Here is a 26,011-nt window from a genome sequence, read left to right as displayed (position 1 = left end):
GTTTGAAGCTACACAGAAAGAATACTAAGTGTTGATCCACATGGGTGACATTAGGAATGAGCAGCACATCAAAATGGGAATGGGGTAAAATGGGTGGCAACTGGTAAATCCTGCCTGTTCCAGCAGATGGAGAGTAGGTGCTTGATAATGTGATTGCCTCAATTTACTGTCTTGTCAGTCTCCCCAATGTGGAGACTGTTCCTGAAGCACTGGATAAAATAGATGACCCCAACAGACTTAAGACCATAAGACATGGGAGTAGAATTAGGCCATTGAGTCTGCTGCACCATTCAATCATGGCTGATGAAGTGTTTCCTCCTCTGGAAGGAGTATTTGGTGCTCTGGTAGTGACTGAGCAGGTGTAGCTGTTGCCATGCTTGCAGGGATACATGCCAGGAGGGAGATCAGTGGTGGGGTGGGGCGGGGGTACGGGAGGACATGTGAACAAGGGAGTTTCACAGAGTAAATCTTGCAGAGGGGAAGTGGAAAGGATGTGTTTAGTAGTTGGAACCTGCAGAAGATGGCGGAAGTTACAGAAAATGATGTGGGGGCGGGGGGAGGAATGAGAGATGCAGGTGAATGCTGCATCCAGGGAAGAGGAAGTGAAGCCCTGTTCTTTGAAGGAGGATATCTCAAATGTTCTGGAATGGAAGGCTTCACACTGAGAACAGATGTGGAAACAGAGGAACTGAGAAAAGGAAATGGGAATTGGCTTCCCTACTCACCTGCTCCTCCCTCCCCATGGTTGGCTCTCTTCCCAGATTGCTTTGGCCCATTTCCTCTTCTACCTACCACCTCCCAGCTTGCTTCATCTGTCAGCTTGTATTCCTTCCCTCCCTCACCTTATTCTGGCTGCTTCCCCCTTCCTTTCCTGGTCTGATGAAGGGTCTTGACCTGTTCTGATAAATGGCAACTGTTTAGTCCTCCTACATGGGTATACTAGCTTTCAATAGCCACTCCATAGAATATAAGATGATTATATGGTCAAGCTTATGAAATTTTATCTAGATTAAAGGTGAAAGTGTCTGGAGTTTGAGATGGCACACAATATAAGTGCATATTGACACAAGATGTGCAGCTGAGATCTGCCAGGTTGGTACTTGGCATGAAGAGTCTTGAGAGGAGAGATTGGTCTCCTTTGAACAGAGGAGGTTGAGGTATACAAAACTGAAGGTGGATGGGATACTTTTTCCCCATAGCACAATATCTAGAACTACCAGAAGGAATAGGTTTCAGATAACCAGGAGATATCTTTCCTACCAGAAGGCAGTTGGTGCATTCTGTTGGAGTGGGTGGTTGACGGAATACTTGGTAACATTTCAGTAGATAAATGCATGAATTGCTGAAGATGGGAACCTATGAGCCATGATGGTAACAGGATTATTTTCCAAGGGTAATTGATGGTCAAATGGACCAGTGGTTGATGAGGCTGGGTTTGTGCTGTCTGATTTTGATGGATGCATGCAATACAGGAAAGGTTGTGTTGCTGTCCCTAGATTGGGATCTCCAGTTTTGATCTGAAGTGGTGGGCAGCCCATATTCATAAATGGAAAGTGTCAAATATTCCAAAATGTAATTAATGTCCATGAGATAGAAATAGTTGGTATGGGTCTTGGCCCAATTGTATATCCAAATGAACTTGGTTGAGTCTCCACTAATTACCCTGATCTTGCTTTGTTCTTTATCCTTAATGCCAAGGAAGCAAGGGAATGATCTACCTCAAATAACTAATTGTGTTCACTTAAAGCAGGAGTTCCAGCCATTTTTAATGTCACAGACACTACCATTAACTGATGGGACTGTGGATCCCAAGTTGGGAATCCCTAACTTAAAAGGCTAGGTGTGAGGGGAATAGAATAGTCTGAGCCTAGTGAATAAACTTTAAAGTTTGCAATCAATTTTGAATTAAGTTTACTTCCAACAGTGAGCTGAGAAGGTGGTGGAAACTGACATTATTAGAAGAATAAATTTAGAATTTGTTTCATAAAACATAGAAACGAAAGAGGAAATGCTGAAGATCAGACAGCATCTGTTGAGAAACTGCTTGTTTCTGTTAGGTGACCTTTGATTAGATGAGAATGTGTACTTTTTTTGTGGGTTGGTCTTCACAGTAACCTGGTGGTGCTTTTTCTATTGATGTTGGAACTTTAAGGGGAAATGAGATTTCATAATGCTTGATGTGCAGATAGATATAATGGGCTAAATTCCTATGAGCAGATTTAATTAGCATTGCATCTCAAATTGTTTTTGCACAGGTTAATATTTTGTGACATTCCCGGCTTTTATTTTGGGTTTATCGGTTAAATATCTTCAAATCCAGCCCTGGGAACTTGGGACTCTGCTTTAGCCATGCTTGTTTTGGGTTGACTATTGAAGATTCCCTCAAATAAGTCAAAACAATATGGGTAATATGTAGCTTTGTGGAATGTGACATGGTTTGCAGTTTATGGGAAATGGAGGCCAGCAACCAATCAGTTAAAGCAATTGCAGATGCTGGGAATTTGGATGGTAAGCAATGATAAAAACACTTGGTATGCCAGGCACCTTCTGTGGATGAAAATGGTGAACTTGGTTCTGACCCAACAGAACTGGAGAAATGAGAAAATGAACTTTGTGTAAGGTAGAAAAATGATGAATAATAGAAAGAAAACAAGAACAGTCCAGATAATTGCTTTTGGCACTGATGGAAAATTAACATTGATACTGTGCTGGAATTGGGTGTTCCAATTGTTAGCACCTACAAGAAATCAAACAAAAAAGTGGATGTGGCTGATTAGATGGTAAAATGAAGTGATGATCTAGTACAGTGAGGTGTAAAAGGCTAAAGCAACATCTATGGAGGGATGTGAACAGTTTGAGGTGTTAGTTCAAGACCCTTCATCTGTGCTGAAACATGAGAGATCTCCAGGATAGCCAGAGTGGTGAATCTGTGGAATTGCCACAGGTGGCTGTGGAGGCCAAGTCATTGGATATATAGAAACATAGAAAATAGGTGCAGGAGTAGGCCATTTGGCCCTTCGCGCCTGCACCGCCATTTATTATGATCATGGCTGATCATCCAACTCAGAACCCCGCCCCAGCCTTCCCTCCATACCCCCTGATCCCCGTAGCCACAAGGGCCATATCTAACTCCCTCTTAAATATAGCCAATGAACTGGCCTCAACTGTTTCCTGTGGCAGAGAATTCCACAGATTCACCACTGTGTGAAGAAGTTTTTCCTAATCTCGGTCCTAAAAGGCTTCCCCTTTATCCTCAAACTGTGACCCCTCGTCCTGGACTTCCCCAACATCGGGAACAATCTTCCTGCATCTAGCCTGTCCAATCCCTTTAGGATTTTATACGTTTCAATCAGATCCCCCCTCAATCTTCTAAATTCCAATGAGTACAAGCCCAGTTCATCCAGTCTTTCTTCATATGAAAGTCCTGCCATCCCAGGAATCAATCTGGTGAACCTTCTTTGTACTCCCTCTAAGGCAAGGATGTCTTTCCTAAGGCAAAGGTTGGTAGATTCTTAGGGCATGAAGGAATACAGGGAGAAGGCAGGAGGTTGGTGCTGAAAAGAAAAATGGACCAACCATGATAAAATGGCAGAGCAGACTTGATGGGCCCAAAGGCCTAATCCTGTTCCTATATCTTGTGGAAACAAGAGTGGCAAATGATGTGGAACCAAGTGGAAGGTGATGGGCAATGGAAGGAAGGGGAGATAGCAACGAAGGCTGATGGGTGATTGGTGAAAGCAGCAAATGGTTTTGAGCTTACTGTCTTGTACCTTTTAATAGTTTAAGGTAAACAGTGACTACACAGCATAGAGTTCATATACTGTTTGATTTCTACAAGAGCTCTGCTACAGCTTTTGCTGCAAGATTGGGTCAGGACTGAAGGATTAGGTCTCAAAGAATTAGTAATACTTTCCACAGGAGCAAAACATGGCTATTGAGTGGTTAGCAGTTGGTGATCAAATGGGGTTGAGAATATTTGTGTGGTGAACTAACTTGAGTAATAGAGAAACTGAAGGAATGTCTTGAGGATAGATTTGTAGTGTTAAAGTATATAGTTCCATTGAAGAAAGGGATTTGTTTCTAATGAAGATGCCTATTAAAGAAGCAAAATATTCTGAACAAACCAATTTCTCCTTCTTCCCCCCCCCCCCCCGCCAAAAGGTCTACAGAGAATGATTTCCACTGTTTGAACCAGAATCGAATACAAGAAATGAGGTGGCAGTTTTTTCCCAAAATGAACTCTCTACTTCCCATATTTGTGATTCTAGGTAAGTATTTCACAACCATTTCTTAGGTAGCCTTGATTAACCTCTCTACAGGGGTGTGTGTATTTTTTTTTAATATAAAAGACTTGATCACATCTTTAAACCAGCTTCGGAATCTCAGATGATCCAGGAATAGCAAGGGGGTACTGTGTAGTTCTTGTGCCTGTTTGACATCCAGTTCTTTGGTCATGCCCTGTTTCTTTCCCCTACAGAAGTTAACATGGGTCACTTGCAGACCAACTAGAGACATTGCATAGGGAATAGAGAAAGTGAATTTCTTAGATTGGGGTGGGGGGGGGGAACAAATTAAATTCTGATTTGGAGGTTGATTGGAATGACAAACAATATATCCCAAGAGACTGACCTGCCACTTGGGTTATGGACAGAAGGGGTTCAGAGATGATGAATGAAATTCTATAAATTCTGGAATGGTTTCCACAGATTAGAAGTTGAAATCTCTCTCTCAAGCAAAATGGAAAGGTCGGGAGGGGGGGGCGCAGGTGGAGGGGGAAGACATGAGCATGCTATGATGTCTAACTCACTAACCCTAACCATATATCTTTGGGATAGGTGTGGGGAAGGGCTAAAACTGGAGCATTCAGAGGAAACCCACTCAGTCATAAAAATGTACCAACTGCTTGCAGGCATTGGTGGGAATTGAGCCACCAATTGGTGATTGGTACACCACCATGTTATCTATCATTAAACATGAGTTAATGACCAAACCAAGGGATAAATGGTTTTTGGTTCGAGGCTGACCAATGAGTTGTAAAGATTGACTGGGTACATACTAGTCTAACCTATGATTACGTAGATGACTCAATCAAATGTAATATCCAAATTTGATGCCACAAAATTAAGTGGTAAAGAATTGTGCCTAAAGGTGCTGTGCCCCCCCCCCCCAAAGTGTTGGTGGATTGATAATGTGTAAGGATATGGCAGATGGAATATAACATGGGAGTGGGAATTGTGGAGTTGTCTACCTAAGTAGGAAAAGGTAAATGGTGAGATTGAGAAGTGGTGTATGGAGCACAAATCACCAACTTAAAATGGATTTTAACTAATTAGGCAAATTGCATGTTTTTTGCAAAAAGGATGTGGGACTAAGCTGAAGTCATGCTACAACTGACTATGGGTGAGACCATGTTGAACATTGCACAGAGAGGGGTCTCCTTACCGTGGTATCTTTCAAATAGTAGGTGTCTAAAGGTTCATCAGATGGATACCTGTGTTTGGGTAATGTCTTTCAAATGTCAGTTTGGGCTTGCTCCATCGTTGGTTTAGAACAGGGATTCCCAAGCTGGAGTCTGCGGAACCCCTGGTTTAGACTGGGGTGGTTTAAGTCTGAATGAAATGATCATTCATATTAACAGAATATAGGGAGGATGCCTGTGGTTTCTGGAAACAGCAGTCGTCTCTTTTCTTGGTTTCAATCCAAAAGACATGGGTTGATACGATCTTTGGCCTTTGTAAATTCTCAGGTGTGTAGGGGGTGGTGCAGCCTGGGGCTCTTGGGGAAAGTGGGGAGAATAAAAAAAAAAAGGTGTTGTTGGATTAATGTAAAATGGATTGGTTTGGCTTCATTGGCTGAATAACTTACCCCCTTGCTGTATCACAGAATATTTGAATTTTTTTTTCCTAAGATGGTCTTTTGGTTGCTAACTATATTCAAGATTGGCAGGCATTTGTATATTGAAAATTGAGGAATCTAGACTTGGTACAGGAAAGTGGCACTGAAAGGTTAGGTAGTATCTTGGTGGTGTGTTATTTTTGGATTTCTACAGACCCCTGTTAGCCTTGCTCAATTTTCTTCAAGCTTCTTGACATTCAATCCAGTCCCCCCCCCCCCCACTACTTATTCTGATGCTATGACAAAGTTCCAGATTTCCTCATGAGGGCTGGATCTACTGGTCAGTCTTCCTTTACATTGGAGAAGAGATGTGGCAATGAGAATAGGCAGGCTCTACACACTACTAACCAGTGTTTCTGTATTGAAAATATAACAATAAACATGCTGTTAGCTTTCCCTCATGAGAACTTGACATATCTGAATAGCCTTTGAATGCTCCAAAGACAATTAAACCAATTAGTTTTGGTAGCACTGGATTGCTCGCATTTAGTACTGAAACAAAATTCAACTTTCATTATAGATACAAGCATGCCATTGATAACCTGCAGCCCTGGGAAATTGGATGAAGTTGAAGGGGCTTTAGTTTTGAGAACTTCTGTGGCATTACCTGAAAAACAGAAAAGGTCTCTTTCTAGTCCAGGCTGCACTCAACTATTGTGGGGGAAAAAATATGGATTCCTCCAAATCATTTGCGCTTTATTTGCACCTTAAACATGTAGCTTTGGCTTGAGTTTTGAACATTGGTTAGTTGTATAGTTTTTGGCTTGGTTTGTATTGACCTTTAGAGTTTGGTTCATAGTTGGGAAAAGTGAGTAAATTTAGCAAACTTGAGGCAATAGCCATGTTCTTTCAGTGATTTTTTGGGGATAAATTAGTGACTCTGTTCAAGGAAAAGTCAGGCATTTCCTACATTACTCTAATCTGTTGTATCATTCCTCATGCACCTCAGACTTTTAGAATTTCGAAGTTGTGTCATTCTGCAGGACCTCGTTGGAGGCCTGGTGTTTGCTGCCTTGCTACAGGGGCTGAGTGAATATGTAAAGAATACTGGGGTAATGGATTCAACCTCTATTGGGTTACAAAATGTACTTTGGCACTTTACTAAAACAGAGTGCAGGTCACTGAGTTGGTCCATAATGCAGACTCTTCATCTGTACTAAAGCTGTAGTCAAGAGACTGTTTTATAGTGAAGAGGCCATTTCAAAATTTGAGGAAAGCTGTTCAGATCTGTTATCTAACACACTTTAGATACCCACTGTCTGAGGATTTCAATATCCTTGATTATAGTTTGATTTCCACTGGGGTAACAAATCTTTCCAATGGTAGAAGTGTAGAATGCAAAAGGAACAAGAAAACTTCAAAGCAATCTGTTAGGATCTATTATAAACAGTATTTTGTCTTGGTTGCCTGTTGGCAAATGCTGATCTACTTGACCTATCAAACCACCAATTAAAAAACCAATTAAAACAGGACTGCTGTCTAAGGTACTTGTAGATTGTACTCTAAACACCAATGTTGACTGTTTGCATGACAAGCATTTGTGACTAGGGTTAACTTGGAAAGATCTCATTTAACTTTACGGGCTTGCCAGCCTTGTTCCTGCCAGTCACCCACTTTCTCAGCTAGTCAGTTATTGGTTCCCAATTGTCAGATACCATTTCCCTGCATTAGTGTGTTTTTAAATTCTACAGACAATAATTGGGGGCCAGTACCTATGTAAGCTGATTTTTCTTCTAAATCTTCTACCCCTCCTCTGGAAAGATCTTTACTGTGTACCTCTGGGCTGGCAATGGGTCATCTGGCCATACTGGACACTATCATTTTCTGTCCCTTATTGCTTTCTGGCCTGAGCACATGCATTAAATGTGGCAGCAATTTACTGCCTAAAGTTGGATTGGAATCTGTCAGCTTGCTGCAGCCAAAAATATACTTCTCTTTGCAAGCACAAAGCAATTGATACAACTGGGCAGGGGAGTAGGTGGGTGGGGTATTGTGGGAAGAATTTGATATCCCTGGCATGTGTCATGAAATCTGTCTTGTGTCAGTAGTACATCACAATACATTAAAACAGTAAATTACAATGAGTGTACAGTCTATAAAATATCAGTAATTCCAAAGGGGGGGGGGGAAGAAAATTGAGGTAGTTTAAGGGTTCAAAGTCCATTCAGAAATCTGATGGAGGGGAAGAAGCTGTTCCTGAAATGTTGTCTTCAAGCTCCTGTACATACTTGACAGCAGCAATGAGAAGATTGCACGTGGATCCTTAATGACGCTAACTTTGAGGCATTGACTTTTGAAGGCCTCCTTGATGTTGGGGAGGTGAGTGCCCATGGAACTGGCAGAGTTTACAAATTCCTGTAGCTTCCCAATCCTGTGCAGATGCATTGCCCCTCCACACTAGACAGTGGTACAAACTGTTAGAATGCTTTCCACAGTACACCTGTAGAAATTTGTGAGCATCTTTGACATGCCAATTCTCCCAAGCTTCTAATGAAATATAGCTGCTGTCATGTCTTTATAATTGCATCAATATGTTGTGCCCAGGATAGATTTTCAGATGTCAACATCCAGGAACTTGAAACTGCTCACCCTTTCCACTTCTGATCCCTTGAAGACTGGTGTGTTACCTCAACTTCCCTTTCCTGAAGTCCACAGTTAATTCCTTGGTCTTGCTGACTTTAACTGGTGTCACAGTAACAACTTTACAGTCAACTAGCTGATCTGACCAGCTCCTGTACATTTCTTTGTCACCATCTAAAATTCTGCCAACAATAGTTATTGGCAAATTTATAGATAGTGTTTGAGCTGTACCTAGTCACATATTCATTGGTGTAGAGAGTAGAGCACTGGACTAAGCACACATCCTTGAGGTGTGCCAGTGTTGATTGTCAGCAAGATGGAGATGTCATTTCCAATTCTCACAGACTGTGGTCTCCCACTGAGGAAGTTGGGATTCTGTTGCAGAAGGAGGTACAGAGGCCCAGGTTTTGGAGCTTGCTGATTAGAACTGAGGCTATGGTTGTTGAACAGGTATTTGTATTGTCCAGGTGATCCAAAGCCAAGTGGAATCGGATTGCATCTGCAGTAGTCAGATTGCAGTGGGTCCAGGGTGTTGCCTCAGCAGGAGTTGATTCTAGCTATGACCAACCTCTCGAGTACTTCAACACAGGTGTGAGTGCCACTGGGTGATGGTCATTGAGGCAGCTCACCTTGTTCTTGGGCACTGGTATGATTGTCACCCTTTTGAAGCAGGTGGGAACAGCCAACAGCAGCAGTGAAAGGCTGAAGATGTCTTTGAGCACTCCTGCCAGTTGGCACAGGTTTTCAGAGCCCTAGCAGGAACATTATCAGCACCTGACCCTCTTGAAAGATGTTCTGACGTCAACATCTGAAACAGATCACATGGTTACCAGATGCTACAGGGATCCACAAAGCCATACTTTTATGCTCCTTTTCAAAGTATGCATAAAAAGCATCGAGCTTATCTGGGAACTGAAGCATCACAGCCATTCATAAGGTTAGATTTGGTTTATAGCCTGCAAGCTCTGCCAGAGCTGACTTCTGGTTCTGTCCCATTTCCTCTGTTTACCACTTGCTCACTTCTAGCATCTGAAGTCTCTTGCTGTTTTCCTTTTCCCTTCGTGTTTTCTTCTAACTCTGACCTAGTTGTGTCCTCTCCATCAGCTATACTCAAATATTTCCTAATCCCCTGCCCTGACAACGTGCTGGTCTTGACTCTCCTCCCCTCAGACAAATAAGAAACAAACTACCTTTGCAAGTACATGCCATGTCTGAAGGGAGAGAAGATGGTATATAATATTAATCCCAATGCATGCTTAGTTAGCTGAAGTCTGCTGTTGAGAGGGATTAAAAAATGCTAATTAATATTGTGAATTTTTAGCTGAATGGTTACCTGTCAAGTCTACTGCTTCACCGAACAAGTCGGAGATTCAAGGAGCTAAGCTTCCTTTGCACCTTTTCGGAAAACATCTAACTGGAGCTGAGGGCTTTATTAATGAAATGAGTTACTCTTTGAAGAGCAGTGGACTTGATGGTCAAATTTTGTACTCTCCGAGTATGAATGCGCAAAACGTGACAAAGTTTGTATCTACACATACACTGAAAAATGGGACAAATTCAGGCTCATCCTCTGAACACTTTCTGCCAGTCTCTCCCACTGAAGATGAGAGAGTTTCTCTCCAAGTGGCCCCGTCTGAGCTTAAATTTGCAACACAGCAAGAGGTTAAATCTGAAGGATATCCTACACTTGATACAACAGACAGCTCACAAAATGTACCTACTCTAAACAGCATACGTATTTTGGATACAGAGCTGTCTCTCACTGGATCTTTAGAATTTAGCACTGGGAAACGAGTATCATTTGAACTTGTTGAAACAAGGCAACCTATACCATCCACAACAGCATCTAGTTCACTTGGTTCAGAGCCAGCCTATATAGCGCACACAAAATCTGATACAGTTGGCTGGGACTCCAGTTTAGAACAACACTCTGCATCCCTGCAGTCTGGTAATCCTGAGCTATTCAATAGCTCCAGGAGCTGGCAAATGCTAGATGTTTCCAAAGGTGAATTGTCATCTTCAGTTTCCATCAGCAGGTCCCCAAGAAAATCTGACACAAACACAATGGCCTCTTTTGTTTCCATTACTCAGGCTCCAGATGTTCATGAACCAAACACCATGGCTGCATCAGATTCTTTCCATGGACTTGCAGATGTGTCGGTGTCCTCCAAAGAATCTACTTCAACTAGCCAAGCACGGGATGTTTCCCTTGCACACTTCGTGGCTTTGTCTCTTTCTCCCACTAGGTTGTCAGGTGTTTCTGAGGAAAATACTACACCTGTTTCCAACACACCAGCACCAGATGTGTCTTGCCTGTTCTCCATCAGTCAGACTCCAGATGTTTCTCCAAACTCCATGCCTGCATCAGTTTCAGCAGACAGGTTATCAGATGCTTCTGAAAATGCAAATGATTCAACTGTTTCTATTCATATTCCAGATGTAACTGTGGCACACTCAACAAATCCATCTTACAGGGACGAGACCATGAATGGAATGGAGTTGTTCTCTACCTTTCAAACTCCAGATATTTCAGAATCCTCCATGGCAAGTTCAGTTTTGGTACAGTGGCCGGCAGTTGATTCTGAATACTCGGTTTCACTGGTTGCTGAGAGTCCAGCAGTTTCCACCCTGGTTCCTGATGCTGCTGCATTCACCACAAGTGCATTGGTTTTGGAGCGGTCATCTGACATTTCTGAACATGCAACTGCCTTGTCTGTATCTGAGCAGGATCCAGATATTTCTGACACATACTCAACAGCTCCCTCTGTTTATAGTGGTCATTCTTTGACTGATCCATACTCTACTGGTCAAACTCCAGATATTTTTCCATACTCCATGATTGCACCTTCAATGGAGTGGCTGCCAGATGTTTCTGAATACTCAACAGCTGCTTCCTCTGTCACTAACCTGATTCCAGGTGTTTCTGCAGACTCCATATCTGTTCTCACTACCAATGAGATGGTGTCTGTAGCCACAAGCAAACCTCCAGATGTTTCAGATGCACACTCTACAGCTGCTTCTCGTGATTCCACTCAATGGCTACCAGAAGATTTGGACTACTCCACAGCTTCATTTGTAACTAGTTGGTTGGCTGGTAACTCCAAAGCAGAAACATCCATGGCATTACCACAAGCAGAGCAAACTACTTTGAGGGAAGCTAGCTCTACTGAGTTAACTAGTTCTGGGGAGTATTTCTCCGCTACTTCATCGCCCACCAGCCTTGACCCTACTGAAGCTTTGTCATCTTCCCACTGGGGTCCGGGGCTTATTGGTAAACAATTCACGTTGAAGAAAACCAGCTACTACGATCCTTTTACAAGTCCGCCAACTAACGGCATCTACAAGGGACCAAACATTTCGGAACTGCAACCTGTTACCAGGGCAACCACTATTGGAGCAAACTCGGGCACCAGTGCTTTGACATTTGAGTTGACTGAAAATGTATCATCGTTTTCACTGACTGGGCAGAATACTACTGAAATCCAGACACCTCTTCGGTTGCAATTTGAAATCCTGAATAGAAATTATACAAATTCATTGACTGATACATCTTCGGAAGGCTACAAGGTGATGGAGACTCTTGTGAAAGGAACTGTAAGTGTCTGATTTTGTTATAATGGGTTTCTTTGGATTTTTAAAGCTCAATATGTAAGCTATGATCATGAAAACATGAAGTAGCATTGTATCATAACCATATTATTTAAATCTAAACTAGTGTATCTAAGCAATGTCCATATTAATTAATTTAGGTTCCCCTTTTCTCTGCCTTGTTATTATGGACCTCTGGCTTTGGGCTCAGTTCCATTAGGACCAGATAATTACACACTCAGGAACTATTTGCCTGTAAAAAATGCCCAAGATGAAGATGGAATAATTGCTCATGTTTACAATGTCCTCCTCCATCCAAACCTGGGGTTCTAAATCTAATTCCATTGTAAATGGAAGTGGCTAAATTGATGCTGTTAAGCCCCTTGGCTTTGGGGGGGGGGGGGGGGGAGGGTGGTGTGGTGGGAAGCAGTGACCCCAATGGACGACAACTAGATATTTCTTTCTGTGAAGATGCATTTGACCCTGACTTCAGTGAAGCCAGCTTTGCTTTCGTGTTATACAAGTAATCAAAATGTGAATTGTTTCTTTTCACTTTTCATGGTAGTTTTTTTTTGACAACTCTTGTTTCAGCTGAATGCCATTTTCCATGCTCGCTATGGTGACAACTTCCTTGGAATCCAGGTGCTTGGCTTTAGGCAAGTAGAAAATTGTCATAGTTTATTGAAGGTACAGGTATAGTATGTATAATAGTCATTATGCAAACCTATGGAGTGAATAAACTAACATGAGATGGCCCTGGTCAATGGAAAACTGCTAGATTATCTTTAGAGCCGAATCACAGGACAATTTACAATGATCAATTAACCTAACAACCAGTATGTCTTTGGACTGAGAGAAAACCAGAGCATGCAGTCACGGGGAGAACATACAAATTCCTTGCAGACAATGACTGGAATTAAACCAGAATGCTAGTACTGTGAAGTGTTAACTAATGTGCTACTATATTGGAAATGCAAGTTGATTCAGATCTAATGGCCTGAAGCAATTAGAGGGTGGATGGAACAATGAGGATATCTTCAGGCAAGGCCGGGGTTGCCCAGTTTGCCTTTGATTACCCATGCAAAGAAACTTGTTCAAGCAACACACACAATGCTGGAGGAACCCAGTAGGCCAGACAGCATCTATGGAAAAGAGTACAGTTGCAGTTTCGGGTTGAGGCCCTTTGCAGGAACCAAAGGGTCTCGACCCAATATGTTGACAGTACTTCTCTCCCTTCCCCTGCCACCCCCCATAAGGTGCTCCCTGACCTGAGTTCCTCCAGAATTTTGTTATAAAGAAACTTGTTAACCTCCCCAATTCAAGAGTGGGACGGTATCCCAGTTAGACTTTGGTTCAAGTTTCTGCTTGCATAATTGATTTCTCACTTTTTTTTAAATTGCTTGACCCAAAGCATACTGGGTTTGTCTCTTGTTACAACTGCACACAAGTCAATGCTGCACCATAAGTCACTTAAGCTCTGGGGTGAGAAGGTTGCAAAATATCAAGGTACATTTGAACCAGCAACTTTAAACAAGTAGCCACTTGAAATTGCAAAATTGCACATTCCAAGATCTTAAATTTCTTTTCTCATTATGCTGATCTGGTTTGACCCAACCACTGGAATGTAAACCTTTTCCAGAACAAAATGACACCTGGTTGTTTATTACTTAAGTCAGTCTGGAGGGTATTATGATCCTTGTGTATGCTTGAAGGCCTAATTCTTTTTGGTGAGGGTTAATTCCAGAGCCGGGTGTCAAAATAACATTCTCAACATGAATATGGTTAACAAAGCGCTGAATGTGGACCTCCTGGCTAGGGAGTCTTAAGTGGATTGAAATCTCAATGGGAGTGTTTAGGAACTGAGAACATCAGAGCTGAGTCTTATGAAGTTTGTGCCAATAGATGCAGTTTCTGTAAACACATTGGAAATATTTTTGAGGGATGCAGTATGGATGTGTAATAAGTAAACCAAATTGTAAATGGCAGAGCTGGCTCCCTAAGCTTTGGTTAAAGGCACAAGTTAACCTCTTGCCTGTCATGGAAGGTCATGGATGATCCAATTGGACTTCGCCTTTGGTGTTTTTGTTTAACCTAGTACTTTCACCATTTTTTTTTCCAAGATCATATTCGATTCCTGAAAATACTCCTAAGTGTTTCACCTTTGAGCTAGATTTATATCCCTTGGAAAATTTGCTCATTCTGAGTGGGTGACATCTTTAATTTAAGTGACCTCAATTTTAGATCCTTGATGCACCCTCTTTCCCAGTCAAGACTTTTGGAATCTTGTGTGCTTCGGTTGATTCTCTGACTCAACACCAGATGATACAAACCTAGGCAGTCTTATTGAGTGCCTGACTAGCCCAGCTATTAGTTCATTAAATGTTGAAGGGCTTCGATAAATCATGAAGCGACCAATACTTATCAGTACTCTAGTTATCCTCACACCTCCTATAATGGCAGCATAGCCTCTTGTTCTCAGTTTTCCTCACGATAAGTGATAACTTTCACTCCTGCTCTTAATGTTTTTCTGACACAGGAATGGGTCAGTTCTAGTTGAATGTGCAGTGATGTTCCAGAAGGAGACTAATTTGCCCACAGGTTCTGATATTGTTCGGACAATGCTTACCTTCATCTACCATAAAGATCTGATTCCAATTGAACTGGTAATTGATATCAACTCTGTTGCTTGCAGTGGTGAGTCCTTAAATATTTTTAAGATTAGCTTCATGTTTATAACGCTACATTTCTTGGCAGTAAATTCATTATTCAGTGCTCTTAACTTGAATGGAAGAGTTGGTTCAAGCTAGTACAGGTGATCATGCATAATGTTTGGGGGGAAAAGTAAAATGCATACAAATTAAAGCTACAAATGATGAGCAAGTTTACTCTAATGCCATACAGACACAAGAAAATCTGCAGATGCTGGAAATCCAGAGCAATGGAACAAAATGCTGGAGGAACTTGGGTCAGGCAGCATTTAAGGTAGAGTAAACAGTCAACATTTCAGGCAGAGACCACTCTTCAGAAGTGGGAAGGGGTCAGACTAAGATGGCCTGAAATCTCTCATTCTCCATTCCTGGTTTTTTTCCCCCTCACCTTGTCGCCTTGCCTGCCTAAAACTTCCAGTTCTCCTCCCCTCCCTTTCTTCCATACTCTTCTGTCCTCTGTCTGATTTCTCCTTATCCAGTCCTTTACCTCTTTTGCCAATCAACTTCCCAGCTCTTTACTTCACCTCCCTTGTCACCCTTGTATTACTTCCTCCCCTCTCCCCATCTTAATCTGACTTCTCTTCCTTTCCAGTCTTGAAGGAGGGCTGTTTACTCCCTTCCATAAATGCTGCCTGTCCTGCTGAGTTCCTCCAGCATTTTGTCTAATGCCATTTAAGCTGTTTGTTTGGAATAGCTCATCCCTGTTTTTTTTAAACTTTATTTACTGGATTTTTTTTGCCACTTAGTTGAAATTGAGCTCTGTATCTCAGCTCTACTGAGATGAGATGAGTGAACTGTTTGAAGTATGGAATGGACAAAAGCTGGGATTTTCCTACAAGCATTGCCTGTGAACTAGCACTAACAATGTATACAAGAGCAGCAGGACCAAAATTCATTGAACTTTTTTCTGTAGGTTATTTTGTTCTTAACATTCTAGCTACAATTGAAGTGCATTTTTCAGCTGTCCCTTGCAAGAGCAGTATTTTAAGGGTTTGGATATGGGGAGACAGCATTGTTATCATTGTTTACAGATCCTTCTAAATATCCAAGACAATATCCTGGTAAATAATAGTAGGCAGCAAAATCTTGAGGTACTTGCCCAGTAGAAATGTTTGCAATGTAATACTAATCTGAAATTGCATTTATTAAGCTGCTGCAGTCTTGGCATTATTGAAATACACAAGCTGTTCTTAAACCAAAATGTGGAATCATCTACCTGTCTAGTTCTTGAGTGATCAAAATGTAACTGATCAACTGCACTATGATGAGGTTAATGATTTGATTTTTGTATTTCAGGCTACAGTCTCTCAAATCTCAATCCTGAGATGTTGCTTATTGAATTTACAGCCTTGAGCATAGGATTTGGCCCATGGTCCAATGAGCAAACGTTTCTACCTGGTGTGCTTCAACTCTTGAGCAGATGGGTATGTCTTCTGCACAATCATGTTGGGTAACTTTAGGCTGCTCTATTTTTAATTAATTCCTGGAGTCTTAACATTTGTCTTGGTTTTCACAAGGTTGTAACAATCCTAGAAGAAGAGTATGTGGTCCAAGAGTTTAATATCGGAACAGTTTTGTGAGTAGTTTCCAAGTGCACGAGATATTGAAACAGTTGGATCTTAATGCTAAGCTGAACTACCAGTGCAGGTGGTCTTGATTCATATACTCCAATGTATTTAACAATTGTATGCTTGCAGACCTGTCCAAGGTGATGTGAATATTCAAGGGACTGCACTTCTGTCTACCCCAGTGCATGTTGACAGTGTTGAGGTGTTGATGCTGCTTAGTGATCTCGTCAATTCATCGGTGGATCTGAGATCACTGAAGGTAAATGGTAAGTTTCACCCGGCAAGTTTGTAACTTACCCTTGTATCTATTCAATAATCTTATTGGAAGTCTGTGTGAATCTCTGGTGTGGTGCACAATATATAGTTTATCCCTTGAGTCTCATCAATGCTATCACCAGGTCTAAATTGTTTAAACATTTGGATTTCCTGCTATAACTTGGGAGGTAACATTTGGAAGCCTAATTACATGTGTTTAGCCAGGTGACTGCCTGGTTGCAACATCTAAGTGTAGAATATAATGTACTAAATCAAATTTAAATGCTTACTTGTCTTAAGTCATTCAATGAGATGTGTTCCTGCAGTTACAGCAAGGGGGACTGGGTGTACCAGAAAGCAGACATTGGAAATGGCTCAAATAATTCATTGTGGAAAAAGTTGAGAAGTCCCATTCTCCTTTGGGAAGCAGGATGGTGATGGCAGCCAAGAGATCTATCCATGAAGAAATTTCCTGTTTGGAATGGATGTCCATTAGATCTAGCAATCTAGTTGAAAGAATCAGGAGAACAGAAGTGGGGTACAAGATGCTGTAAACCCAAGGTAGATGTGAGAACATGTCAAAAGTGCTGAACATGTTAAGAGCATTCATGATGACTGTTTGGATATGACTGGCAAGTGTCTGGGATGAACCTTCAAGCTAGTTACTAGCCAACTGTTGACCAGTGCTTTGTAATAGTGACATGCCTGTAGGTCTGCATTTTTCACCCCATCTGAAATGATCCCTTGGAGTAGTCCCTTCTGATGGCAGTTTTGTTTGTGTGGGTACAGCTGAAGAGATTCATTTACAGGACCTGCATCACAGCATGGACCAGCTCCCAAGGCAAGTCTAGATCTTAGTTGGGGAAATTTAATAAAAAAAATATATATATTAAAAGTTATGGTGCTAGTGAAACTGGAATGGCACTTGCACATTTGGGGAAGGAAACCCTACCTTGTTTACTGGACCAGGTCTGGGATTCTCGCAACCATTCACATGGTCAACTTGTTACTGCCTTCACAAATGCTAACCTTGGGCTAACTGTGACAAATGTTTTGTGGTTTGTGCTGCAAGAACTTTACCAGTTTGAAGCTTTGAGCTTCCAATAAGCACACTGAAAGTGGAAGTCAAGGTCAGTGAAGAGGGTGCAATTGGATCTTTGTGGTCTACAATACAAAAGTAATCAGATCTGCATAATAGCATTGAACTTTCTAAAGCTGTGTATGCTTTTCTTGGTCTGATATATCGCATGATAACTTCAGTTTTTAAAAACATTTTTGGACCAGTCTGGTATTTTGAGTAACTTAGGAGGTTTAACCAAATCAATTTGACTGCATGACCAGCCTTTGTATCACTTTCTTCAAACTGCTACAAATTAACAATGTAGCATTCAGTAGAAAACTAAGGTAATATTTAAGAACATTTGACCCAGTGCAATAATCCTGCAAAGATTTAATGCCATCTCACATTAAGTGAGAAATCTGTTTTCAATTTTAATGGTAAATGCACCTTGACTTGTTTTACATTTATTCCAGGGTCTAGTATGAACTTGGGGGCCCTTCCCATTTCATTTAAAATCGAAAACCGAGAGTACAACACCACCCTCAGAGATTCACGGTCTGCGTATTTTTGCGCACTTGGCAAAGCGGTAACTGAAGCTGTAAGTAACAAAAAAACGCAATGGTGGCTCCAAAGCATCTCCCAGACACTCGTTCTAGGGAGGTTCTGTTCTTGCTTTTCATTCTTAAGGAGTACACTATTGACAAATGTGTTGCAAATGGTTGTGCAAGTGATGGAGCTTATTTTGTATTTGGAAGTGTAGTGGTTAGCTTTATGCTATTACAGTGCCTGTGATCTGGGTTTAATTTCTGCCACTGTCTTTAAGGAGTTTGTATGTTCTCCCTATATTTGTTTGGGTTTCCTCCCTTGTTCTAAAGACTTGGCCTAGAAGGTTAATTGTTATGGGTGTAATTGGACAATGCAGGCCTGCTGGGAAGGTGAGCTCTGTTACTGTTAAATATAAAATCTTAATGTCACACTTGATAACTAAGTGAATCTCTACAAGAATTACAATCTAAAGGGGAATGGGGGGGGGGGGAACAACTTCGTTCTCGTTTTAATGTTTTTAGATTCTTCCTCGCACATTTCTGCCTATAGTTTGAGGTAATTGCAGTAAACTGACTTAATGTTAGTGACAGACTTCATGGGTTTAAAGTGGGTTGGAAATTTTGCAGCACCTGAGTTAAAATTACCTTTGGAATTTGGGGCCAATAAACTGAGCTGTCCATCACCTCTGATTACATAAGGCTTCTGGGTGGTAGTTGCACTAGCTGTGCATTGATTCTGGGGCCAAGGAAGTGGATTATAAGAGATTGGATGAGTGACCACATTATCCAAGAAGATAGAAAGCTGGTTACCACTTTTAGAAAGATTAGCTTTATTGTCACCCATCAAAACATAGTGAAATGTGTCGTTTGCATCAAATCAGTGAGGATTTGCTTGGGGGGCAACCTGCAAGTGTTGCCACATTTCCAACACTGGCATTGCATGCCCACAACTTGCTGCCCTTAATCCATGTATTGCTTGGAATGGGTGAGGAAACTGGAGCGGCTGAGGAAATCCAGTCATGGAGAATGTGCAAGTTCCTTCCAGCCAGCAGCAGGAATCAGGCAACACACGTCAAAGTTGCTGGTGAACGCAGCAGGCCAGGCAGCATCTGTAGGAAGAGGTGCAGTCGACGTTTCAGGCCGAGACCCTTCGTCAGCAGGAATCAACCCAGATCGGTGATCAGTGGTGCTGTGAAGCAATTGTGCTAACTGCTGCGTTACTGTGCCGCCACTTTGCTCTCAAGCAAATTAACACCGCCTATGGACACACTAGTTTACACTTGTGTTCTGTCTGAACTTTATCCGCTGTAAGCAGCATTGGGGGTTTAACTTGGCAGTCATTAAAATGACTAAGTTTCTATTTTCCTTTGGTTCCATGTGTGAAATAAAATACTTTCATTGGGCAAGCACTACATTAAAAGATTTGTTTGCTCTTTTGAGCAAACTAATTTCCTCCATCTGACAGCGTATTTCTCCAGAAAGTGCTGCCTTTCAATGCATTTTAATTGCTTGCTGTCTCTTTGTATATTTGACTCTTGATTACTGAGGTGAATAATAATGGATTGTTCATCTCAATCCTGGATTCTAGGAGTGCAAGGGTCTTTACTATTCCAGAAGCAGACTAACAGGCCACATAGTGGCCACTGAACATTGAATGTTACTGGCCAAATTGAATGGCAACTTTGAGCCTTTTGGCCAAATGTCTGTATCGACTGTCCTTAAAACTAAGTGGTATAACAAGCACCCAATTTGTCCTAGGGTTTGTTGATATGCTGCAACTTTCAAATAGTGTGTAACCCATTTTTCTTGATTTCTCTCCGAATTCAGCTGAAATATTTGCCTTAAAACCTACTCACTTTTTTGCCCTGCAGTATCTGGAGTTCTATTTACTTTGTACCTACTACATTAGCCTTTCATGAAATAACAAGCAGGATAGATAAAGGAAAATCAGTGGATGTTGTGTACTTGGGTTTTCAGAAGGCCCTTAAGGTGCCACACTAAGGCTACTTAGCAAGATGAGAGCCCATGGTATTACAGGAAAGTTAGTAACGTGGATAGAGCAGTGGTTGATGGGCAGGAGGCAAAAAGTGGGAATGAAGAGAGCCTTTGCTGATTTGCTGCCAGTAACTAGTGTTCCACAATGGTCTCTGAAACAGCTTCTCTTTGTATGCCAATGTGTTGGATGCTAGAATTGATGGCTTTGTGACCAGGTTTGTGGATGATATGAAGACAGGTGGAGCAGGTAGTGTTGAGGAAACAGGAGGGCTGCAGAAGGACTTGAACAGATTAGGAGAATAAGCAAAAGAAGTGGCAGATAGGATACAGTGTTGGGAAGTGCATGACCATGCACTTTGGAAGAAGGACTAAAAGTGCAGGCTATTTTCTAAATGGAGAAAATTCAAAAATCAGGTTCAAAGGGACATGGAAATCCTCAGCCAGGATTCTATAAGACTTGTAGTTGCCTTTGTCACCCACCTATTCAACCTGCAATTCATTTCAAGAGGACTAGAATATAAAAGCAGAGATGTAGGGTTGAGGCTTTAAGGTACTGGTGAGGCCTCATTTAGAGTATTTTGAGCAGTTTTTAGTGCCCCTTGGAAAGGATGTGCTGGCATTGAAAAGGGTTCAAATGGGATTCATGGAAATGATTCTGGAATTGAAAGGATTGTATGAGGAATGTTTAATGGCTTTGGACCTGTACTTGCTATAACTTAGAAGAATGAAGGAGAATCTAATTGAAACCATCAAATGTTGAATGGCCTAGATAGAACGGATGTGGAGAAGTTTCTTGCTGTGAGGGAGGCCCTGACTAGATGGCACAACCTCAGAATAGATATCCATTTAGAATGGAGCTGAGGAATTTCTTTAGCCAGAGCATGGTGAATCTGGAATTATTGCCACAGGCCAGGTTAAGTATGGTTAAGTTGGAGATTGATGGATCCTTGAGTCAGGATGTGAAAGGTTAGAGAAGGAAGGAGAATGGAATTGAGGGAAATGGATCAGGCATGATCAAATGGCAGAGCTGACTTGATTGGCTGAATGTCCTAATTCTGCTCCAATGTCTTGTGATCTTGTGGAAATAGTCATACCACTCAGTCTATGCTTTAAGCTTGTATTCATGGTACAGAAACTCTCAGCAAGCACTATTTCTGGTCCCTGTGGTTGGGTGTGGAGTTGGAACCATTGATCAGTGACCTAATTGGATATACAGCCACCACTGGGAATGCTGAGGTGCTTTGAGCAGTTGGCAATCAAGGTTCAACAGGAGCAACAATGTGAGAAACCAAGAAGTATTAGACTTTGGTCTTTGGAACATAAAACCTTCTGGCCTATGATGTTGTGCCATCCTTTTAACCTACTGCAAGATCAATCTAACCCTTCAGTCCTACACAGCCCTCCATTTTTTTTAATCACCCATGTGCCTGTTTAAGTTTCCTAAATGCCCATAATGTATCTACCTCTAAGCACCCCAGCAGGGCTTAGTACACAGTGCTCTATGTATTTTTAAAAAAAAAACTTGCCACTGCTGTGTCCCCATACTTTCCTCCAATTAACTTTATGCCATATCTCTAGCTAATGTACCTCTTGTATACCTTTAGGTTCCTTTTCTCCAAAGGGAAAAGCCCCAGCTCACCTGTTAGACATGCTCTTTATTACAGGTACTTTTTTTTTAAAAAAGCAATCTCAGAAACCAAGAAGTCAGTGTTATCCACCTACAAAGAGGGCCAGGCACTCAGTCCTGCAAAGGCAACCTTCTTTCCTTGAGGCAGATGCCTTCATCTCCAGAATAGATGGTAGTTTTGATCCTTAATCTATTGATGGTATATCTATCAAGCTATTGTTCTGTTAGAACAAGTTCACATACTTAAGTGCATCCTATCTTTTAGCTAACAATGAATTTTATGGCAAAACCCTGTCACGTTTCATCTGGTGTTTGAGGTGTTAATTTGGAAGTTGCACTTGCCCAGGCATTATCATTCCTTAACATAGATGAAGTGTGCAGCATTAATTCCCAGCAGCTTCCAGTTAAGGCTGTATTAAGCAATTGTTCTTTCACCTCTACTCTAATCCTTTATGCATAGCTACTCTCAGAACAAGCTTGCTAGTGTTAGGAGACTGTTCTTGGTTGGGGGGGGGGTGGGAGCTTGGCACTGAGTTTATGGAAGTGGGCCCTTTGGGCCATTGTGCTTTTGCCAAGCTCTCCTTGTGCATTGACCCCACTTTCTTTTATATATAAAGAAAAAAAATTGGCCTATTACCCAAACAACTTGCAGATCTTTCAGATGTATGAGGAAATGGGGCATCTGTGTGACACTCCCCTGTCATGGGGGAAGGTGCAAACTCCCCAAGTGAAAATGGAGATGTGTATTTTGGAATGTGGGGCAGTAGGTATGTCTCTATGAACCACTTCTTGCACAATGACTGGGTTGGGGGTGGAGGGGGGGGGGTAGAAATCTCCCGTTGGCAGAGGACAAAATTAAGTGGCAAGCATCTAGATATTGGATAATGAATAGTTGGCTCTCTACCTCCCTGCAAACAAGTTCAATGGTGCTCAAAAGGTAACATACCAAATTCTTGAAAGAAAACTTGGTTCATAGCTCTAGTCAATATGGACCCCTTATTAATCCCTCAAATTGGGCAGTACTCCTTTTTAAAGGTGCCATTGCTAATTTGCATTGCACTGAGTTGGGAGGGTACTGTTTAGTATGCATAGATGTTCATTGGCATCTTCAAAGTAACTTTGCCTGTTCTCAACAAATTTTGGGGACCAGTCAAATAGCAAGCTGGTTTTCTTCACAGATCAGAAGTTGAGGATACAGTAGTTTGAAGTGCACAATCTGGTTCCCTTGTGGTGGCACAGGTTGGGCAGCACTGGGAGAAGTTCTGGCCTCTGACCAAGTTGAAATTCTATGATTTGTAAAGTGAATCCATTAAAAAAAAAATTGTTTTAACTCATTTGTCAGTTGCAGACAATCCTAAAGCCAAAATACAGCCATTTCGTCCAAGCAGTGATAAAGCATTTTGGGTAAGTTTAAGGTCCAAACCTATGAAGCTATATCAGTGTCTTGGGTTTAGAATCTTGATGGTCCAAAAGGATTTGATTGTCCTCTGATCTATTAATTTGCTAACAACTTGGACAGTAAGTTAATTGAAAGGAATTTGTTTCAGGAGAATTTGTATGGTACTTTGTCTTGAATAATAGAACTTGGGTGTCAAGTTAGCCAAAGGAGCAGGAGTTTTCTAGAGGTTCAGTGTAGAGGGTTACAGTGGAAGTGTTAATGTAGTTTGTTCATATTTAAACCCAGTGGATGTCTGAATTAACATACAATTAATGACAGCCATTAGTGTCACTTCCAGTGTCCATTGTGTGGAACTATTGTGGCCACTGAACTGTGCTACCCTCATTGAGGTCACTGAGGGGTGGGAGTGTATAATCAATACTGGAAAAGTAGTTAATTGCATAGGATTCCATAATTGGTGAGTACAGGTCCTGTGCAATGTCCATGCATCCCACTGTACCTCTAAATGATGTGTTGCCTTGAATATTTTGGTGATTCCATTACTTTCCATGCTGTTAATTGCTGAGTAACTCCCTCAATCTCCTTCAGACAGTTCATTCTAGACTCCATTCAACCTCTGGGGAATATACCCTGTAAACCCATGGTCAGTGAGGGTGGTAGAAGTTTTCTCCATCTGCCCTCTATGTACCTATCATCATTGGGTGAGCCCTTTCCCCCTCCTCTAGGGGAAACAATAACCCAGCCTTTCCTGTCTCCAATCCGGTGTCGTATTCTCTTGAATCTTCTGTCCCTCTCCAGAACTTTTGCATCCGTCTGTAGTGTGGTGATTAGAAAGATGGGTTAACTCTTATCAATCCTTCAGAACTGGGAGAGGGAGCCAAGTGAAGTGTTTGAGGGGAAAAAATAACGGGACAAGGGAATATCTAAAATAGGAGGTTAGTGTGTACTGTTTTGATGGAACATATAACCTAATTGTCCCCTTTTTCTATATTCAAAGGCATGGGTCTGTGATCTCGACAAGTGAACTGGTATTCTTAAATACCCCACCAGCAAGCCATGAGGTGTTGGGTGTGTTCTTCAACTTGGTTAACTCGAATGGTTTTCTGACAGGGACAGATTTTAAAGTGGATGCTTATTCTTTCACCGTTGGTGGTAAGAGCATTTAAAATGCTACTATATTCTCTAGAAGTTGGATAAAACTAGTGTGAACTTTGCCTAGGTTTGAATTGGAAGTTGCAATAGTATTTTTAATCACTGTTTCATTAGTGGAGTAATACTTATCAACCTGTTAATTGGTCTGTTATTGGTTCTGCATCTATTATAATACTATTTAACAAACAATTCTGCCACGTTCCATAACTTTTAAGAAGGTAATTGGCAATCATTGTTCCAGAAGGAACAATTGTGCAGCTGTTGCATAATCGCTGATGGTCTCAGCATGGTATGTAAAACACCAATGTCTTTTAATGGAAAAATCCTACGAAAAGTACTGGATACAGCCCAGTCATCTCCATCATTGAGCACATCTATACAAAGTGTTGTCACATGAAGGCAACATCCATTATCATCTCCCAGGTCATGCTCTCCTTTGTGCTGCTGCCATCAGGAAGAAGGTACAGGAGACTGAGGACTCACCACCAGGTTCAGGAACAGAAGATGACTTCATGACTTCACAACTTCACTTGCCCCATCATTGAAATGTTCCCATAACTTATGGATGCATGTTCAAAGACTCTTAGATTCTGATGTTTATTTATAATATTTTCAGCTTTTTTTCTTTAATTCTAGTATGGTTCTATTGATTTGAGTATGCCCTCAAGAAAATGAATTTTGGGCTTCTATATGGTGACATGAATGTACTTTTTATTTAAATAAAAAAAAAAAATTGAGCTTGAAATTTGATCACTGAAGGGTTGAATCATAAGACCCTAAGATATAGGAGCAGAATTAGGCCACTTGGCCCATTGAGCCTGCTCCACCATTTTGTTATGACTGATCAAATTTCCCCCTTCAGCCCCAGTCTCCTGCCTTCTCCCCATATCCTTTCATGCCCTGCTCAATCAAGAATCTATCAACCTCTGCCTTAAATGTACTTATACTAGACCTCCTCAGCTGCCTGTAGCAAGAATTCCACAGATTCACCTCTCTGGCTAAGAATTTCTCATCTCCATTTGAAAAAGAAGCCTTGTATTCTGAGGCTGTGCCCTCTGGTCTTAGACTCTCCCACCATAGGAAACATCCTCTCCACATCCACTCTATCAGGGCCTTTCATTGTTTGATAGGTTTCAATGAGGTCCTCCCTCATCCTTCTGAATTCTGGTGAATACAGACCCAGAGCCATCATACGACAAGCCATTCAATCCTGGAATCATTTTTGTGAACCTCCTCTGAACCCTCTCCAGCCTCAGCATATCCTTCCAAGATGGGCCCAAAACTGCTAACAATACTCCAAGTGAGGCCTCAGTGATTTATAAAATCTCGACATTACATCCTTGCTTTTATATTCTAGCCCTCATAAAATGAATGTTATCATTGCATTTGCTGCCTTCATCACAGACTCCACCTGCAAATTAAACTCCCAAGTCCCTTTATGCCTCCATTTTTGAATTTTGGCTTCACTTAGAAATTTGTTAACTTTTTATTAATGATAAAAGTTCAAGCAAATCTGCTAATAGAAAAGTTGAGTGGTGGTAAAAATCTTCTGAGGTGTATATATTTCAATGCTAGGAGTATTGCGGGGAAGGCGGATGAGTTGAGGGCGTGGATTGACATGTGGAATTATGACGTTATA

The 26,011-nt window shown here is 41.5% G+C and overlaps 2 protein-coding genes across 2 annotated transcripts in view; both read left to right on the top strand.

Annotated features, from left to right (window-relative positions):
- The first annotated feature begins 11,243 nt into the window (after positions 1-11,243).
- Positions 11,244-16,226, top strand: LOC140211812 (uncharacterized). Its single transcript, XM_072281963.1, has 4 exons — positions 11,244-12,069; positions 12,655-12,719; positions 14,600-14,757; positions 16,068-16,226. Exons 1-4 carry the CDS (start codon positions 11,311-11,313, stop codon positions 16,223-16,225), a joined length of 1,140 nt encoding a protein of 379 aa, XP_072138064.1. The 5' UTR covers positions 11,244-11,310; the 3' UTR covers position 16,226.
- A 67-nt stretch (positions 16,227-16,293) lies between these two features.
- Positions 16,294-26,011, top strand: part of LOC140211811 (uncharacterized) — a 49,754-nt gene continuing 40,036 nt past the window's right edge. Inside the window, exons 1-5 of the mRNA XM_072281962.1 lie at positions 16,294-16,347; positions 16,469-16,605; positions 18,128-18,252; positions 23,164-23,225; positions 24,218-24,372. Of these exons, the coding sequence (XP_072138063.1) occupies positions 16,548-16,605; positions 18,128-18,252; positions 23,164-23,225; positions 24,218-24,372 (400 nt within the window). The 5' untranslated portion in view covers positions 16,294-16,347; positions 16,469-16,547. The remainder of the gene's footprint in view (positions 16,348-16,468; positions 16,606-18,127; positions 18,253-23,163; positions 23,226-24,217; positions 24,373-26,011) is intronic.

This window comes from Mobula birostris, chromosome 18 (assembly GCF_030028105.1).
Source record: "Mobula birostris isolate sMobBir1 chromosome 18, sMobBir1.hap1, whole genome shotgun sequence".
Classification (NCBI taxonomy): Eukaryota; Metazoa; Chordata; class Chondrichthyes; order Myliobatiformes; family Myliobatidae; genus Mobula; species Mobula birostris.
This window is presented reverse-complemented; position numbering and strand designations above follow the sequence as displayed.